The sequence below is a fragment of the Podarcis tiliguerta genome (genome assembly GCF_965153285.1).
Source record: "Podarcis tiliguerta genome assembly, chromosome: Z".
Classification (NCBI taxonomy): domain Eukaryota; kingdom Metazoa; phylum Chordata; class Lepidosauria; order Squamata; family Lacertidae; genus Podarcis; species Podarcis tiliguerta.
The window spans coordinates 3017593-3037006 of record NC_139553.1 but is presented as its reverse complement, the minus strand read 5'-3'; the positions used below and the strand labels follow the sequence as shown (position 1 = coordinate 3037006).

Sequence of the window (19414 nt, the reverse complement as noted above, 5' to 3'; positions counted from 1 at the left end):
GCACTGATGTTTCCCTAAAAGAAAGCGAATCCCCTCCTATATAGTGCTGTGGGGAGCAGGGATTTGAGATCCATTGCAGCTTTCTGACAGTACAGCACTGCACATTCTCACACCAGTCATGCAGGTTGCTGGGTGACCTTGGCCTAGCCTACCTTGAAGGGCCGTTGTGAGGGTAAGATGGGGAGGAAGGAGAACTCCTGGGCAGGAAAGACACAGGTTGCAAATAAATCTCTGTATGCTTTTACTGTGTTGTAAAATCGCTCCACAGTGCCTCGTCGAAATAAATCCCTAAATTGAATCCCTACTTGTGTTGGGGTTACATTCCAGGCCCCTGTGCGCATAACTGAAGTTGTGTAAAATGGGGAGCTCCCTCTAAACACCCTCTCTGCCACTCTCTCTTCAAGCAATACCAAAACCACTGTGTCCAAAATAACTAGAATTGAAGCTCTGGGGCCTGGAGGACAGGCAGGAACCTTGAGACTGCTGCTGCAGCAGCTGCGCCTGTTAGATGGGCAGGCTGAACAGTGTTAAAAAAGGTTCTGCTCTGCCTCCAGTCTCTTTGGGGCTTCCTCTGCCCTCACCAACATCCTCTCCGGGCTCCAGGGAGAGTCTCCTTGTGAGCCAGGATGCCTCTCTGAATCTCTCCCTCCCTTTCTGGGTTTGAATTATTTATTTTCCAGCGCTGTGCATACACCAAGTCACACGTAAGTTGATTGCACCTAAGTGGGTGAGGAGAAGCCTGTAAATAAAGTAGGGCCTGCCAGAACAAGGAAAATCAATGTTTTAAAGGAGAGGGAAAAAATAGGTTGGGTCTTATAGTAATGAGGTCAGCTTACAGATTACATGAAGTCAGGATAGGGCCGCAGCCCAGTTGCAGAGCCTCTGCTTTGCATGCAAAAGCTCCCAGGTTCCATCCCTAATGGGAATGTCGCCTGTCTGAAACCTCAGAGAGCCACTGCTGGTCCGTGTAGTGGGTTGGGACCTCCTGGTGGTCTGCAGGCTGACCCAGGTGGGTTATAACAAGAGCACTACCACCATGCAAACATATGGTAAAAGTGTATGTTTCAAGGCTAAGTCCAAGATGGCAATGTTTGGCAAAGTTACTCCCTGGTGCTGAGAAATCAGCTAAAAAAAAGACTGCTGCCCAGTTCTATGATTGTCTGATTTAAAACCCCTGATTCCAGGGGTTGTTTTTTGTTGTTTTGTTTTTTTTAAACTGGTTTACTCTTGTGCCTATTTATTACATATGGTACCCAATGGTGTACGTAATAAATAGGCACAAGAGAAAACCAATGCTGTGTGGGACACGGGTGGCGCTGTGGGTTAAACCACAGAGCCTAGGACTTGCCGATCAGAAGGTTGGCGGTTTGAATCCCCGCAATGAGGTGAGCTCCCGTTGCTCGGTCCCTGCACCCTGCCAACCTAGCAGTTCAAAAGCACTTCAAAGTACAATTAGATAAATAGGTACCGCTCCGGCAGGAAGGTAAACGGCATTTCCATGCGCTGCTCTGGTTCGCCAGAAGCGGCTTAGTCATGCTGGCCACATGACCCAGAAGCTGTCTGCAGAAAAATGCCAGCTCCCTCGGTCAGTAAAGCGAGATGAGCGTCGCAACCCCAGAGTCATCCGTGACTGGACCTAATGGTCAGGGGTCCCTTTACCTTTACCCAATGCTGTAACCTGCCCCTGTGACCTTAGGGTGAAGCGCAGGATATAAATTTAAATAGGCACATAAAAATTAGTCATCATTATATCCAGCCCTGCGGATGGGTCAGTGCTCATATACCCATTTTTTAGTCCTGACCGCCACCCCTTGCACCACACACACAAAAAGAACAGACAGTTTTCCTTTCACAGATAAAACCAGGCGCCTTCAAACTGAAAGCCAAGTCATACGCATTGTGGTTTCACAAAGGTGCCTTCATCTTTGGCACAGCACAAATCTCCAAGGTTCAAAAACATCTTTCCCCAACCTGGTGTCTTCGTAGTCCCCACACTCTTTCAGGCTACAATTCCCACCAGCCTCTGCTGGCTGAGACTGATAGGAGTAGCAGCATAAAATATCTAGCCTGGGGCACCAGCCTGGGAAAAGGCTGAGCTAAGATGCATGAGCCATGCAGAATCAGAAGATGCTTTCAGGAAGCAAACGGTGCTCAGAGGCAGCTCAGGAGCCAAGCTACAGATGCTTGCCTTCCACACACAATGAGCTGTTCTTGCGTGATTCATGCAGCCATAAACCCTGGTTCCCACCGCCACATGGTGTACCAGCAAGAGACCTAGCGCAGCCTTCTCCTCCCGTGCCAGGCCATCCAGCCCGCCTCCCTCCCCACAGCAGATGCTCCTGCCGCCCAACTCCACCCACCTGTGCCTCCCTCTGGCAGGTGCTCTTGCAAAAGCCAGGCTCCTCTTCTGCTTGCGAGACAGATAGATGCTCTGTGAGGCAATCCCAGAGGCTGGAGAAAGAGCAGGGGAGAGGACAGGCAGAGAGGAAGCAGCAGCAGAAGAGAAGGTTTTAAGAAAGAGAGAGAGACCTGGAGCCTACACCTCTGTCAGCTTCCATTTGACTTGTCTCAGAAGGGTTTATTGTGGCACAGGCCTCAGAAGCACAACAGGAACAAGGATGAGTGAGAGACAGGTGGTCTAACCAGGGGCGTAACATGGGGTGGTGGTGCCAGGAGGCTGTGGCCCCAGATGCACAATTTTTGAGGGCGCACAAACCAGGCACCCCTATGCAGGTGCCCCCAGTGCAGCCCAGCCTGGTGCTCTCCTCTCCACCCACCAAAGTCTGCATCGGCTATATGGGCTCCACCCTGTGTGTGCGGGCAGCTCAGTGCGGTGCCAGCAGGGGTGGGGTTGCTCCAGCGGCATCAGGTATGAGGGCTCAGCTGGCACCTGCCCTGCACATGCACTTCACCCAGTATGCATGTGCATGCCCACCTCGGGCACCGGCAACCAGCACTATGCCACTGGGTCTAGCAAGGAGCCCGGGTTACAGTCTGCACTCCTTACTAACGGGGAAAGAAAAACCAATGTGCAAGGCCAGCAGCGAGTCAGACCAATGGTTCACCTAGCTCAGAATTAGGAAGTTTGCAGGCTAGTACTGCTGTGGGCTCACTTGCAAGGCTGGAAGGCAAAACCTTGAGGTTTTCCAAAGGTCGCTTCAAAAGCTTGATTACTGAAATAATCTTTTTTGCTTTTTGTATCAAAGCTAACACCACCATCGGATGTAAGAAGCTTCCTCATCCTAAGTGAGGCTAGCTCAGTGTTGTCTACACTGATGGGCAGCAGAGGCCGAGCAAGGTGAGTGCGGCGGGTGCGGCGCACTCTGGGTGCCATCCTGACGGGGGTGACATTCTGCCCCCCCCCCCCGCCCACAACTCCAAGCATACAGTGAGCCAGGGAAAGGCGGGAGCTGCAAAGTGGTGTGCAAGGCAAGCCTTAATGTCCACAAATGACAACACTTTGGAGGTCCCGAGCCTCAAGGAGGTTAGATTGGTCTCAACTAGGGCCAGGGCCTTTTCAGTACTGGCCCCAACTTGGTGGAACGCTCTGTCACAAGAGACTAGGGCGCTGCGGGACTTGACATCTTTCCGCAGAGCCTGCAAGACAGAGCTGTTCCGTCTGGCCTTTGGTTTGGACTCAGTCTGACCCTTATGTCTTCCCTCCCCTTATGGTCTTGATTTATCGGCTACTTTTAAAATGAGGCTGCATTTTTAAATTCCATTTTAAATTCCATTTTATCGTGTATTTTAAATTGGGTTCCCCCCCTCCCCTACTATGTTTCTACTGTAATTTTACTGGTGTTAGCCACCCTGAGCCCGGCTCTGTCTGGCTGGGGAGGGCGGGGTATAAATAAAATTTATTATTATTATTACCCACTAGCTATTGGTTGCGCGCGGCTTTTCAGCTCCAGCTCTCTGAGCTGCAGCCATGAGCAGAGGATCCCACTCGTAGTGGTGCCACACGTACACCGTATGTACAACACAAACACATGTGCCACCGGGTGGTTTGCCACACCCCACACTGGGTGCCAGTTAAACTTCCTTCGCGCCTGATGGGCAGCAGCTATCTTGTGTTTCTGACAGCCCTGCACGGAGAAGCCATTGGGGACTGAGCCTGCAACCTCCTCTACCCACTGAGCTGTGGCTGTACCATTAAACTCCCCACCTACCTTACATGGTTGTTACAAGGATCAAGTAGGATAACCCTCATGTTTACAACCCTGAGCTGTTTGAAAGGGAGGGTATGTTACAAAATACAATGGGTGAAGAAGGAAAACATAAGGAGAACCCTGCCGGATGAGGCCAATGTCCCATCTAGACTGGATGCAAGCCCCACACTGCTGTTTTGGGCAGCACGGAGCCTGCAGGTTCCTGAGCAACCACGCCACACCCACTAGAGACACGTGGCTCAGGAGTGGTAAGTGTCAAGCCCCGCAGTGTGGCGCACAATGCCCCCTGCTCCCCCCTAGCTACACCTCTGAAGCCTGCAAGCAGGATTTTAGCACAAGAGCAACACTCTCTCTTCCTATAAAGGTAAAGGTAAAGGTACCCCTGCCCGTACGGGCCAGTCTTGCCAGACTCTAGGGTTGTGCGCTCATCTCACTCTAGAGGCCGGGGGCCAGCGCGGTCCGCAGACACTTCCGGGTCACGTGGCCAGCGTGACATCGCTGCTCTGGCAAGCCAGCGCAGCACACGGAAACGCCGTTTACCTTCCCGCTGGTAAGCGGTCCCTATTTATCTACTTGCACCCGGAGGTACTTTCGGGCTGCTAGGTTGGCAGGCGCTGGGACCGAACGATGGGAGCTCACCCCGCCACGGGGATTCAAACTGCCGACCATGCGATTGGCAAGTCCTAGGCGCTGAGGTTTTACCCACAGAGCCACCCGCGTCCCTTCTCTCTTCCTATAGCTTCCGGCAATTGGAAGCATTTGGTTGGCCAGTGTGAGAGCAGGATTCTGTTTCCAACGAATTGGAGCATCAAGAAAAAGAATCCAGGAAAAAACATTAGTGAAGAAAGTCAGCCATAAAGTATACATTCAACGCAGCATAATTAATGGGCAACTGAAATATTATTTAAAATATTTCAAAATGAAACACTACAAAGAAGGTCAACTACAGAATGCACATTTAACGCAGCAAAGCTAAGAATAAAAAGTTTCTGAAACATTTCGAATGGAGGCATTTCTAAAGCAAGTCAAAATGCACATTTAAAACAGCATTGTTAACAAGTGAGTTGTCATCGTAAGCACAGAACATATCTGCTGCTGTTGCTGCCGGTCCTGAGTCTGCACTAAGAGGCAGCCAAGATGGTCTGTTAGAATGCTAGACTGACTACTGGCTCGTGAGTAGCTCAGCCCACCGTTAGTCAAGGTAGGGTGCAGATGGAGGCAAAAGGGATCGATTTATTAGAGGACGCAAACTTCCAGCCTCCTCCTGATGGCCTATAACAAGGGTTGGCAATGTTTACCTCGCCTAGGCCGGTTCACTCCAGCGGAGATCCCTCTGTGGTCTGGATCACATGCGTGGCCGCAATTTCCAGTGTCTGTGCAGATGCGATTTCCGGCGTCTGAGCATGCGCAGACATGATTTTCAGCACCACGGAAGTGAGTCTCCACGCAGCGCTGCGCAGGTTTAGCACAGCACGCAGGGACTTGCTGAGCAAGCGGCTTGGTTAGGGGGCAGCTTGTGGGCCGGTTAAACGACCCCTGTGGGCCGTTTGTGGCCCATGGACCTTTGGTTGATGACCCCTGGCCTATAAGCCCCTGAGGGAGCCACTACAGCAGAGTGGGGGACAGGCCAAAGAGGCAGAAGCTGACCCTAGGGGGAGAATCAAGGAGCTGGTGGGGCTATCTACCTTCCCCCATGATGAGGACGGTGGGGAGACAGTGGGGAGAAAGCAGGCAGCCTGGGCTCCTGAAAAGAAGTGAGGGCAATTTCTCTCAGCTCCAAGGGGTTTGAGATCCCCCTGAACCAGAGACACCATGCCTTTATTTTAAAACTTCATTGTTAGGGGAACACTGTTGAAGAACGGCACATGCCTTAAAAATAAAAATACATTGATTGCCCCTTAAAAGGAAAGTTCCTAGGAGGAATGAATTTGCGTCCTAGCCCCCCAAGAAAAAAAATCTCTTCTCCTCCAGATACCAAGCATTTGAATATGCTTCTGCTCAAATGGGTCATATAGCCACCCATTCCCAAAAGCTCCCCCCTTCCCCCTCCTCCGGGATTACAGGCCTGCCCTTGAAGCACAGATGTCCAGGATGCAGAGTGCTTACAGCTCTAGCTCCAGATTAGAAGCTGTGTTTTCGAAGCAGCCTTGGGAGTACTTCCAGGAAAGGCAACTCCTTAGGGCAGCTTAAGGGATTATTCGAGCAGAGCCAGCCATCACCAGTCGCTATTAAGGTGGTGCTTATTTGGGGGTAAGAAGAAGAGAATCTCGGACGCAGAAGGCCCTTGGGCTCCCCAAGCACAAATGTGTCAGAACAGGGCAATGCTACTGGGTATGAAGACCTTCTCTGCAAAATAAGGGGTTTCTGCTTGCTCTAGGTTTTTAGCAACACGGAGTGTTAAATTTTCAACAGCCTTATCAGCGTTTCACCTTGGATGGCTACAAAAATGTCAAAATCTTCAACAGCACCACCACACATGGAGGTACTTGACACAAAGTTTTCAAAAGGCTGGGGAGTTCCAATATCCAGGCAGCTGTAAGCAGTTGCTCCACCATCCCAAATAGATTTCCCAATACTGTACCTCAATGGAAGTGGGAAGGAAAAGGAAGAGAATTTAGGGGAGCATGACCCACACAAGATGCTCATGGTTTGTCAAATATATGACACAGGAACAGCAGAGGCTGCCCTGCGCCAATAGTCCATCTACACTGACTGGTTCCCAGATATTGTTGACCTTGGGTCCCCAGCTATCGTTGGACTACAACTTCTGTCATCCCTAGCTAGCAAGACCAGTGGTCAGGGATGATGGGAACTGTATTCCAACAACAGCTGGGGACCCAGGGTTGAGAAAGGCTGCTATACAGAATCTTATCGTTTGAAGCCTCATGTGTGGTGTAAGCACTTCGAAGGTGGGATATAAATATTTACTTAAATCAGCCTCAACCAGCCCCCAGTCTGGTAGATCAGCATGGTTATCATTGTATTACTAATGAAGATTGTAATATGTCAGGACACCTCCTGTGCTAGTATACTGAGTTTGTAGCCCACAACTTCCCACTCACTGCTCATGATCTTAACCACCATGTCAAATCAGCTCACCTAATCAAATGAGGCAGCTGCACGGGGGAAAGGGGAACAGAAAGGGGAACAGATATTTTAAGAGGCATTAACTAGGCCAGGGGTCTGCAACCTTTAAGACAAAAAGAGCCACTTGGACCCGTTTCCGAAGAAAAAACAACTGGGAGCTGCAAAACCATTGCGACATTTAAAACAAATATATCTCCGGAGCCGCGATCTGACAGCGGGTGGGAAGGTGACGTCGGGACGGTGCGTGACTAACGCACCATGCGATGTCACAGCCAGTACAACGCCCGCCACAGTGGGGAGTGTCAGGGCGCACAATGCGCCTCCTCCCCTCGCTAGTATCTGCCCCAGAGCCGCGGCAAAGGTGTAAAAGAGCCACATACGGCTCCAGAGCCGCGGGTTGCAGACCCCTGAACTAGGCCATCCAGCTTTCACCAACCTGGTGCCTTCCAGCTGTTTTAGACTACAATTCCCATCAGCCACAGCATCATACAACCTCTGGCTGAGGCCTTTGGGAGTTGTAGTCAAAAACATCCAGAAAGCACCAGGTTGATGGAGGCTGGATTAGGCCTGGAATCCCCAACCTTCGGCCCTCCAGATGTTTTGGAATACAATTCCCATCATCCCAGACCACTGGTCCTGTTAGCTAGGGATCATGGGTGTTGTAGGCCAAAACATCTGGAGGGCCGCAGGTTGGGGACGCCTGGGCTAGGCTATCCTGACCAGGGTTGGGAGATGCTGCAAATTTCAAGTTTTCCCCGGGTTCTCATTTTTCCAATTTAAAGTTCAATTCTCCAGTTTATTTATTAAATTTATAAACTTCATTTACAGCAGAGCTTCCCAAACTGTATGTCACGACACACTAGTGTGCCAGCTGCAGTGTGTAGGTGTGTCGTGCGAACGCTCCCCACGCTCCTTCCGGGGCTGAAAAGGGGTTAGTTTAACCTCTGGTTTGCTAGTAAAACTGAATTACTGTGTAGCAATATGGTGCATGTCTACAAAAGCATTGTAACCAACATGAAGAGTTTGGAAAGCTCTGGTTTACAACATAAAAGTTACATAGTTTGTGATTTTTTGGGGGGAAAAGTGCTCATGAAAATCTATAAGCATTTTAGTGCAAATTTATTTTTATTATTATTAGGGAAGTTCTTATTATTTAATGCTGTACTGTTTTTAACACTTGATTGGGAGCCGCCCAGAGTGGCTGGGGAGACTCAGCCAGATGAGCGGGGTATAAATAATAAATTATTATTATTATTATTATTATTATTATTATTATTATTATTATTATCATCATCTCACTAATGCACACATTTGTAAAGAAACTTCCTCTAAAATAATGCACCTGCACATGATATTTACAATAAAATATGCATTTTATGGATATTTCACTATGTGCAATTCTTTTCATGTTACTTGGCTGCAGAACAGCAGTGCAAAAATTGGAGAAGGGTGAACTTTGTTTCATTCTCATATCATTTCAGAATGCGTGATTTAGGTAGGTTCGCCTTTCAATGTGAACTTAATTGAATTTCTCCCCGTTCTTAATCCTGGCCACCCTGGCCATGCTGGTTCATAATAGGTTCAGGATTTTCCCCCTCCTTCCTTCCTACAGCCAGGGGTAGCAGAAGCAAACACAGTGCAGAGGTTTAGATTAAAGGCGCTTCACTGGTCTGTATCCTTGCCCCCAAAATTTTGCATTCGGTTAACAGGAAAAAAAGTCTGGAGGAGGAAAATGAGGATCTGGCACACTTGAAAGGTAAAGCCCCACAGCTCAACAGCAGAGCCTGCGAGAAAGTATTGGGTTCAAATTCCCAATGGCTGGCTGAAACACAGAGACAGTGACAGGCCAGAGACCTGGGCTGATGGGCCCATAATTCTGTTTGCCTGCAGATGCCCAGCTTAATCCTCTGCTTAAAATATCCATTTCATTTCACTTTAATATTGCAGACCCATTGTCCTATCCAAAACGAACCCAGTTTTTAAATATAATATAACAAAATCAATAAAACCAAACATCCATTAAAACACAATGATACAGCAGAATGCAAAACGTCATTGAAGGAACAACAAATGCAGCAGGTCACTTATTTAAAGCTAGCTTGGCTTTAAAATGAAAGACTTCATCATCCAGCTGAAGGTGGAAAGAGGGAGAGAGCTTGGAAGATCTCCAATAACAAGTTCCACAACCGCAGAGCCAACACTGAAAAAGCCATGTTACATTCCCCCTGCTCACCTGATGTCAGAGCAAGGACTGCAAGGCTCATCTCAAAGTCCAGGAAGAAAAGAGACACCAGAACGATTAAGAAGCTGCAACAACTTCCCAATGAGGAAAGGTCACAACATTTGGGGCTTTTTAGCTAGGGCAGTGTTGGTGAGCCTTAGAGAGCGAGTTCCCAAGCTGCAACTCAACACCCACTTATATATCGCAAAGTGCCAACATGACCATTTAACCTGAATACTGAGATTTTATTTTAGAAGGGGAGCCAAACGTGCTCTGCTCTGAGTATAACTTCCATTGTGAGTGCCACACATCGCTGACACTTCGTTTGATCAAACTTACCTTTGTTGATATCTACAGGAGCCTGGCTAAAGGAACTTTAAAGACTGAATCTTCCTTTTGGACACAATTTGAATGAGTTTTCTGTTTGTGGTTTCTGTAGTAGATCTTGTACATAGCTCTCTCAGTTTTTGGATTATTAATATAAGATTTATAACGTAGAATGGCTTGGTAGCGTTTTGTGTGCCGCTTATGTGCTGCTTACTTTATACTGGTCTGCTCTTACTTGCAGGCAAGTAGGAGTGGGATTAGGCTGTTCTGTTAGGCAACGTTGCTGCTTGCACGGGAACAGGAGTTGGATTGGGGCTGCTCAGCTGGGGAAGTGCAGGCTCCGTCACAATTTCCATTGAGGGGTTCGTGGCTGCACTCCCCTCAAGGGAGAAGTTTAAAGGAGCCCCCCACCACCGCATCAGATCCCCTGTAACCCCATGAAGGCAGCCAGGCTGAATAGTTTCTGGGGTTGGTGAAGGTGGAGGCAGCTTGGAAGCCGCATCTGAGAGCCCCTGAACCACCTGAGGGCAGCCAGGCGCTCCCCAGCTGAGCTCCCTGATCCTGTTCCTACTTGCGTGCAAGCAGGAGTGGAGGTGGAGATCTCTCAGAAGTGGAGGCTTGGTGCTTCCCAGCTGAGAGATCCCTGCTTTGCTCCTGCTTGCACACAAGTAGGAGTGGCATGCGGCAGCTCGGCTGGGGAGCGCGAAGCCTTCACTCCACTTCTCACTCCTCTCCCATTGGCCCCTCAATGGACTTAGCAAAGAGATTCTGTTTCTGCAAGGTCTGGGCCCCTTCCTCCCCATCACCTTGAGCCAGGTGATCAGGATACTGCAGGCTAGGGCCAAGCACAGAGGCAGCACTTGAACCACAGCCATTAAAAATAATAACAACACATGTTCCTTGTCCTCAAATCGTGTCACTCACATGCAAGCCCAGGACGCATTTCTCTGGCTGCAAACCTTTGGCCTCCTGTGAAATGCTTCAGGAAAAGCAGGTTTGGCAACCCGCAATGTTCAAATCCAGATAAGCGTAAAGAAACATCTGCCCGTTTCCTTATTCACAGGGAGGACTCTAAGTTATCTAGGCCAGTACCATCAAAGCAGCAGCCTGATTAAACATATATGTATATATACATATATGTATATGTATATCTAGGTTTTACACAAAGGGCTTTAAACACTCAGAGTCATAATAATTCTTTGGAAATCACATTTCTCTGAATGTTGCAGTGATGTCGTGCAAATAAAAAATGGGTGCAAACATGCTAAGATGGCGTACCTAAAAATGGATACATTGGTGAAAAGAACATGCAGAAATGCATTATTTTATAGGAAACTGCTTGCAAAGATGTGTGCATTTGTCAGCACTGCATACAAAAATGTGTTTATTAGGAGAAAGCTGCAGTAAAATGCTGGTGGATATTCACCAGGATCAGAATTTGTGAACCGCTGGGCCCTAACCCTCTTCTCGCTGGAAATGTATGAATTTACCTTATATGGTGTCCAACCACTGGTCCACCTAGTTCAGTTCCGCCCATATGAACTGGCACTGGCTCTCTGTGGGACTCCGACAAGAATCTTCCCTCAGCATAGAAGGATCACACCAGGGAGCGAACCTGGGACATTCTGCATGCCAAGCAGGCACTCTGCTGCTGAGCTACAGCCCTGAAACAGATTTCCCTTCCACCCAAAATTCAACTGTTTTGAGAGCCCATTCAGTCCGCCCACAAGACTCAGCTTCATAAATCTCATTTGCTTCCTGCTCAGACCCGAGAGGATGCTAACTGGAAGATCAGGAAACAAGCAAAGAGTGCTAAAAATCAAAACAACCTTTTGAAAACTAAACTGAACATGCAGCTTATCCATCCAGTGGAGACCGCAATCAAGCAACATATCGTACAGTTGGAAAATAAATTATTACAGGGTAGCCTGTTTATGGCAAATGGTCTCCCCAACCCCCTTTCTTCTGATATTATCCGAAGTTCTAGGTTGGGGTCAGCAAACTTTTTCAGCAGGGGGCTGGTCCACTGTCCCTCAGACCTTGTGGGGGGCCAGAATATATTTTTGCTGGGGGGGGGGGGAGAGAGAATGAACAAATTCCTATGCCCCACAAATAACCCAGAGATGCATTTTAAATAAAAGGACACATTCTACTCATGTAAAGACATGCTGACTCCCGACTGTCTGCAGACCAGATTTAGAAGATGATTGGGCCGGATCCAGCCCCTGGGCCTTAGGTTGCCTACCCTTGTTCTAGGTCAGCCTTTATCAACCTGTGGGTCCCCTGATGTTGTTGAACTACAACTCCCATCATCCCTAGCTAGCAAGGCCAGAGCTCAGGGGTGATGGGCATTGTTGTCCAAAAACATCGGAGGACCCACAGGTTGAGAACCACTGCTCTAGGTGCTCAATTTGCACAGCATCACCATATGTCACCCTGGTGACCTCCTGATGTTTTGGACTACGCTGGTCCTCCCTGCAAGGGGGAGTATCCTGGGAGCTGATCCTGACAGGGCAGTGCATCACTACAGCTGTTCACTATAGCATTCTATTTGCTACAGCTGCATTGGTGCCACCCTTGCCTGCAGCCATGGCACCTTGACTCAATGGGCTGTGCCACCCAGGAATGGACAGCAAACAGACTTTCCCCACAACACCACCACACCCCTCTTAGCAGACGCCTGCGGCGCAGCCCCAAAATACTGACAACAACACCTCCAGGCACACAACCTTTGTTGCGCCGTCCAGTGTGGCACTAATGCAGCTGCAAGGGAAGCAGTGCTGGCAGGGAGGCGGGTGGGCAACTGACAGAAGACAACTGCAGTGCCTGGATGGACAGACCACCTAGGACAGGAATGGGGAACTCTCATCATCCCTGACCATTGGCCATCTTGGCTTCTGGGGCTGATGGGTCCAGCAACATCTGGAAACTTCCCATCCATGGCCCAGGAGATGCTTTTGAATTCTGGTGCTGGAGGAGACTCTTGAGAGTCCCATGGACTGCAAGAAGATCAAACCTCTCCATTCTGAAGGAAATCAGCCCTGAGTGCTCACTGGAAGGACAGATCCTGAAGCTGAGGCTCCAAGACTTTGGCCACCTGATGAGAAGAGAAGACTCCCTGGAAAAGACCCTGATGTTGGGAAAGATTGAGGGCACAAGGAGAAGGGGACGACAGAGGACAAGACGGTTGGACAGTGTTCTTGAAGCTACCAACATGAGTTTGACCAAACTGCGGGAGGCAGTGGAAGACAGGAGTGCCTGGCATGCTCTGGTCCATGGGGTCACGAAGAGGCGGACACGACTAAACGGCTAAACAACAAGAGGCCCAGGAGAAAGGCAAGTTAAACCCCCCACTCAGCCATGAAGCTCACTGGCTGAAACTGGGCCAATCACTCTCTGCCAGCATAAACTACCTCGCAGGGTTGCTGAGAATATGAAACCGAGATTGAGAGAAGATGAAAAACCACGCACTTTGCCCTGAGAATCTTTGGGGGGGGGGGACGGGACTGGGAATAAATGTATCAAAACACATATGAAAAGCAAATGTAGTAAAAATAAACAAACCAGTAAGGCATGTCATCAGCTGTGATGTTAAAACTAATATCTCAACTCCTTTACCCAAATCATGGTTACCAGAGTGTCCTTTCACAGGAAGTAGGATACTAGTAGGCAAAATGGTTTCAAACCAGCTCAGGTTTCAAATAGTGACCTGTACATGGACGCCATTCAAATGGCCCCTTAGGGGCACACCTAAAATAATGCATGCATTATTGATTAGTATTTGCAAAGTTTCCCCTCAATAAAATGTAAACAGGAGGGTCCTTTCTAAATTATCACTTTACACTGCACCAACATGCACTTCCTGCATGTAGAAATATCACATAAAGGAGTGGGAAAGAAATATTATCTTCCCTGATGAACTAGCTTTCTATAAGCATGGACTTTTTTAAAAAAAGAAAGAACACAATTGCTCTTCTGAAGTGGTTCAGGCCATTAAAGACTCTTATTCTGAATGTGTGATTTAGTACATGGACACAGGTGTAAAACCGAGCCATTAAGCTACGGTCTTATCAATTACTGTGCAATGGAATGGAAGTGGGTGGAGAATAGATGCGTCCCAGGTATGCTCTGCCAAACGCCTTCAAGCTAAGGAAGGCGATACCTATTTAGCTGCCCAAGAATAATTATGTTAATAACTCTAACTCGTCATTTTCAAAACTGATTTAGGGCTGGCAAAGTGTCATCAAGATATGACCAGCTCTGCATGCATTTTGCTCCACTGAATCTGAGTGACTTCTGAGACTATTTTTGCTTGGAATCTGGAACAGCAAATCTGCACAATGCTTAACTTGGGGCTAAATTCTCCAGAGCGTTTCCACAATGACAAACCCCCACAGCTGAGGTCTCAGTGGACAGCTGCGCAGCCCTGTTCAGCTGGGGCTCCACTTTCCCCCGCTCCTGCATTGCAGAGTTGGACCCTCTGGGTGCCTTCCAACTATTAGGATTCTAAGGACCCTTTAATTAGTCAATTCCCATATAGCACCTGGCCACAATCTGGCTCTTAATTGATGGTTTGAAATCCCACCAATTGCTTGCTTGCTTGTTTTTTAATTGCATTTTCAGCTTTCACTTTTAAAAGACAAATAAAGAGGCAAGGTCCTGTCCCTTATCACCAGCAAATATAACAATGAAAAATATGTGGAAGTACCTGGCAAAACCACAAGAGCAAGAGGGGAGCTGAGCAGGGCTACCTGTGTGTGTGTGTGTGTGTGTGTGTGTGTGTGAGTGAGAGAGAGAGAGAGAGAGAGACTTATCCCATCTCTCTCTTCCCCATGACAGTCAATAAATTAGGCAAAACAAATTTGCATAATTTTTGCCAATCACAGAATTCAGTTTCTCTTGGCACATAATTCTTTGCATAGAGGATCGGCAGCCCTGGATGCAAGCCAACAAGTCAATGATTGCCGCCCCCCCCCCTCACTTTTTGCCAAACTGTCAGTTAAAGCAATTTAATTCCTGCTTGCAAAGCGTGTTTAAAATAGCAAAGTGGGGACAATGCCACCCCCCACTATTTCCCTTATGGTGCCAGCCAGCAGTGACTATGGGAAGAGGGATTGATTGCTAAATCACTTTAAGAATTTTAGTTCAGTGAGTGGAATATAGTGGGTTCCTAACAATCTTCAGCACCTTTAAACTACACTTCCAATAATTCTTTGCAGGAAGCCATGACTCTTTAATGTAGCATCGTATTTATTTATTATTTATTGCATGCACATACTCATTCCACCTTTACTCCAAGGAGCTCAGGTTGGTGTACATGGTTCTCCCCTTCCTCATGGTGCAGCTGAGAGGAACTGACTGGCCCAAGGTCATCCACTAAGCTTCATGGTTGAGTCACAGTCCAGCGGTCTAACCACTACTCCGCACTGCTTTAAATGCCTATGGTGTGACTGGGACCAGAGTTGCAAGAGAGCAACCCCACATTTTAGCACAGCAGCTCTTCTTAATTTTGCACTATGCCAGGCCAACAACAGCTTTGTTCGAAATTACGTGCTTCAATGATGCAAAGATGGCCTCAGCATTATTATGAAGGCCAAACACCCAAGAGGACACCTAAAACATTTGCTCTAAACTGTCTTCCACATCCACTGCCTGAATGCCTCACAGAGTTGAGCAGTACAGCCACAATTTAGGGGATGTCCTGAAGTAGAGGACCTTATGCATTATATCTTCCGCTGCCCCTTATATAATGAAGCAAGAGAAAGATTTTTAGCACCTATAAGGACAAAGTCTCCTGGCCAGAACCCCTCTGACATGATTTTATATCTCCTCGCAGGCACAGATATGTGACCTGGCGTGTAGAACTCTTTGCAACTGCCGCTAGGAAAATTAGAGCAAATTATATAGCCAGCTGTAAAGGAGATGAATTTATTTGACCCTATCTACATCAAGCTATATTCTATCTTTATCACCAAACTCTGAATATAATTACACATTGTATTAATTAACATTCTTTTTTAATATGTTAGTGGCCATGTGATACCTTTAGCTTATAAATTTTATTGTTTAATGTCTTAACTTGTATATTAAGGTACTTTTATACCTACTCTAAACAGAGTAGGTAATGTCTTCATAATATAAATGTTTTAAGTTTTTTGTATCAATCTGGTATACAGTATTTTCTTTTAATTGTTGAATGATTCTTTGTACGTTGCGGCAGCCTTTGGCTTTGTGCAATAAAACTGACTGACTGGCCTGAATGCCTCATAGAGTTGAGCAGCACATCCACAATTGCTACCACAGAAAAGATTCTAGCATCCTGCCACCCCTCTTGAGATAATGTTTTCTAGCCACTTCAGGTAAAAGTCAAGATGTGTCAATCCACTGACTGAGGAAAGTCAAGAGCTTTGCTGCTATCTGAAGAGAGCGGCAGCTTCCTCGGGTAAAGGTAGCAGACAGTTCACAAAGTCCACAAACCCAAACAGCTGAAGGGGGGAAGTTTATTGCATCTCTTACACAACAACTTCCACACAGTGAGAAAGGAATTCATTAAATTTTCACAGTCAAGAACAATCAGTCACCCACCAAAGAGGATGCAGACTGCAACCCTGGCTGATTTACTGCTCTGACTACACCTCCTTCCAATCACGCCAAGTCTCTTCAAGGGGTCTAAATGGCTGATTCTGCCACACCAGTGCAATGATGGTGACAGTGGGCCTCCCTTAGAGGATGCTGCCCTCTGTCTCTCTGAAGGAGCCTTTGCTGCGGATCAGTAACTCATGCAGATGAACGGCATGCAGCATCTTCCAAAGGTTGGGCAACCCTAATCCTGACACACTACTGGGAACGCAGGAAGCATCTCTGCTATCGGGGCATCCGGGCAATTAATCAGCCAATCAAGGAACTTTGTGACTTATGTGATGTGTCCAAGGTTGTATTCATGAGAGTCAGAAGTTGCAAAACAAGCTCAGGTGACAGGAGGGTGAATGTGCAGGTGGTGTCTTTGCCAATCTGGTGCTCTACGGGTCTGTTGGACAACAACTCCCATCAGGCTTATGCTGGTTTGTGGTGCAAAACATCTGGAGGTGCCCCAGATTAGCAAGGACTGCTATGCTGCAGCATTTGCAGCACAGACAAAGGGCTCTGATTCCTTACCGAGATTAAATGGTAAATTAGCAACAACAAAAAAGCTACCTGCCCATTATGCACAACAAGAAAAGGGGCCCCCTTTCCCAGAATCTATTTCTTTACTGGATGACACATGGTTTTAGGCGCTTCGTCCATCAGAGTGGGAAGGAATGAAGCCTTTCTTCCTTTAGTGAACACCAACGGGTGGGGTGGGGGCGGGGTGTGAAATCCACCACTAAGCAGGAGCTTATGCTCCAAGGCCACACATACAAGTCACATCGACCCAGAAGTAAGGGCACAATGAGAGAACTCCCGTTAAAAACAACACCAAGGAAACAGCCTTGAGGCCACATATCAGTACAGTGGTACCTCACGTTACAGACGCTTCTGGTTACATACGCTTCAGGTTACAGACTCTGCTAACCTAGAAATGGGACCTCGGGTTAAGAACTTTGCTTCAGGATGAGAGCAGAAATCGCATGGCAGCAGCGGGAGGCCCCATTAGCTAAAGTGGTACCTCAGGTTAAGAACAGTTTCAGGTTAAGAATGGACCTCCGGAACAAATTAAGTACGTAACCAGAGGTACGACTGTACTGTACTGTATAACTTTGGCAGGAGCTATCCAGTCCTGCAGTTAAACTCCCAGCCCCCAATATAAGCCAGTCCACCTCAGACAGAATTGCCAACGGTGGGACATCCCCCTTCCCCCCCCCCAAACCCCCTCTAACAACAAAGTGCATAAATGGCAGCACATAACTAAGAGGAAATTATTCGGGCAGGGTGGGGTCAGCCAGACAGAATCAGGGTTGGATAGAAGGGAGGGGGAGAGAATTAAAGCTTCTGAATAGAATCATTAGGAAAATTAAGCGGGGGGGGGCATGAAGGAAATGCAGGGAGGAATGGGAATGAACCCTAGTTAGAGAAATGTTAATTAAGGAAAGGACGGGGGGGCGTATCTAAAGGAGAATAAGGGGTGCGGAGGGGGGCGAAGGACAAAGTGAAGCGGGGCGAAGAGGAAGGGGGGGTATTCTGGCTAGGGGAAAAAGTAATGTTGGGGGAGATTAGGACTGAAGAGAAAATCCAGGAGGGGATGGGTGCGGGGGGGGCAGCGACCGGGAGGAGAGCAAGAAGCCCGCCGGCGGGGGAGGCCCAGAGAGAGAGAGAGAGAGAGACCCCCAGAGGGGGAGGGGGCTTACTGAGGAGGCCCCAGGCGAGGGGCGTCAGGAGCAGCAGGCGGAGCAAGGGAGCGGCGCTCATCCTTCAGCGGCTGGCCCAGCGGAGCATCGCGGCGACGGCGGCGGCTGCTTGGCGATGCGGCACAGGGGAGCCGAGGGAGCTGCGCTGCGCTGGCATGAGCAAAGCAGAGCCCGGGCGGGGCCAGCCGGCGGGGAGGGGGCGGGCGCGCGCGAGGGACCAATGGCAGCCCTCCTTTGGTCAGCAGGCTTCGCCCCGCGCCGCCCACCTGGCCGTAGCCGCGAGTGGCCGCAGGTGCAGCCGGGCTTCGCAATCGCCCCGGGACGCAGGAGGGAAAGGGCGAGGCGGGTGCCGAGCGCAGCGCGCAAAGCTCCGCCCCCGCCGCCTCCACCTGGCCGCGCCGGTGGCGCTTAACCCCCGGGACATGTTGTTTTTTAATGTTTGGCCAATAACATCAAAGCATACTCTAGTAGTACTGATGAAAAAAAGAAATACTCTCGCCGTTATTTCATAGTTATTGATGATGATCAGTTGCGTAATACTAAAGCATGATCTGTTATTATTTTATTAGTAGTAGTAGTCATTAATACTATACACTAAATACCCGCACGACTTTTTTATTGCTATTAATGCAGATGGGTTTATTTAATACTAAAACATCTATTTTATTATTAGCCATAAATAATAAAAATGAAATACTCTCCTTTCCATCTTACAGTTAATTATTAATTACAGTTAATATTCTATTATTATTATTATTGTTAGTCATTGATAATAAGAAAGAAATACTCCCCTAACTTACAGTGATTAATAATTATTGCTGCTATTATTAGCCATGAATAATAAGAATCAATATTCTGCTTACTATTTTGTTATTAATGATTATTGGTTTATTTAATACTACAGCATGCACTGCTGTTATTATTAGTCATTAGTAATAAAAATGAAATACTCTAATTATTATTCTGTTGTTATTAATGATTATTGGTTGATTAATATTGAAGCATGCCCCATTATTATTATTAATCATTGTTATTAATGATTCAGAAGTTAAAAAATTAGTATATAACCAAGTACCTAATAATGCAATTCTGTTCATGTCCACTGAGAAATAAGTTTGTTCAGTGGACTTAATTCATTCTAGGTGTGTGTCTATATAGGATGGGGGCCTAAAAGTGCTAGGAACTGTACTACAATTTAAAATAATACTGTTTAAAATTGTGGTTGGGTGTGTGCCAACTTGAATAAAATATTGGGAGGCAGGCAAGACCCACCCTGCATAATCAGT

General features: G+C 47.7%; 1 protein-coding gene across 2 annotated transcripts in view; it reads right to left on the bottom strand.

Annotated features, from left to right (window-relative positions):
- Nucleotides 1-18300, bottom strand: part of NPDC1 (neural proliferation, differentiation and control 1) — a 56519-nt gene extending 38219 nt beyond the window's left edge. For both annotated transcript variants that reach the window (XM_083423199.1, XM_083423200.1), the window contains exon 1: nt 18129-18300. In XM_083423199.1, coding sequence (XP_083279325.1) covers nt 18129-18189 — 61 coding nt within the window. In that variant the 5' untranslated portion in view covers nt 18190-18300. The remainder of the gene's footprint in view (nt 1-18128) is intronic.
- Between the last annotated feature and the right edge of the window lie 1114 nt (nt 18301-19414).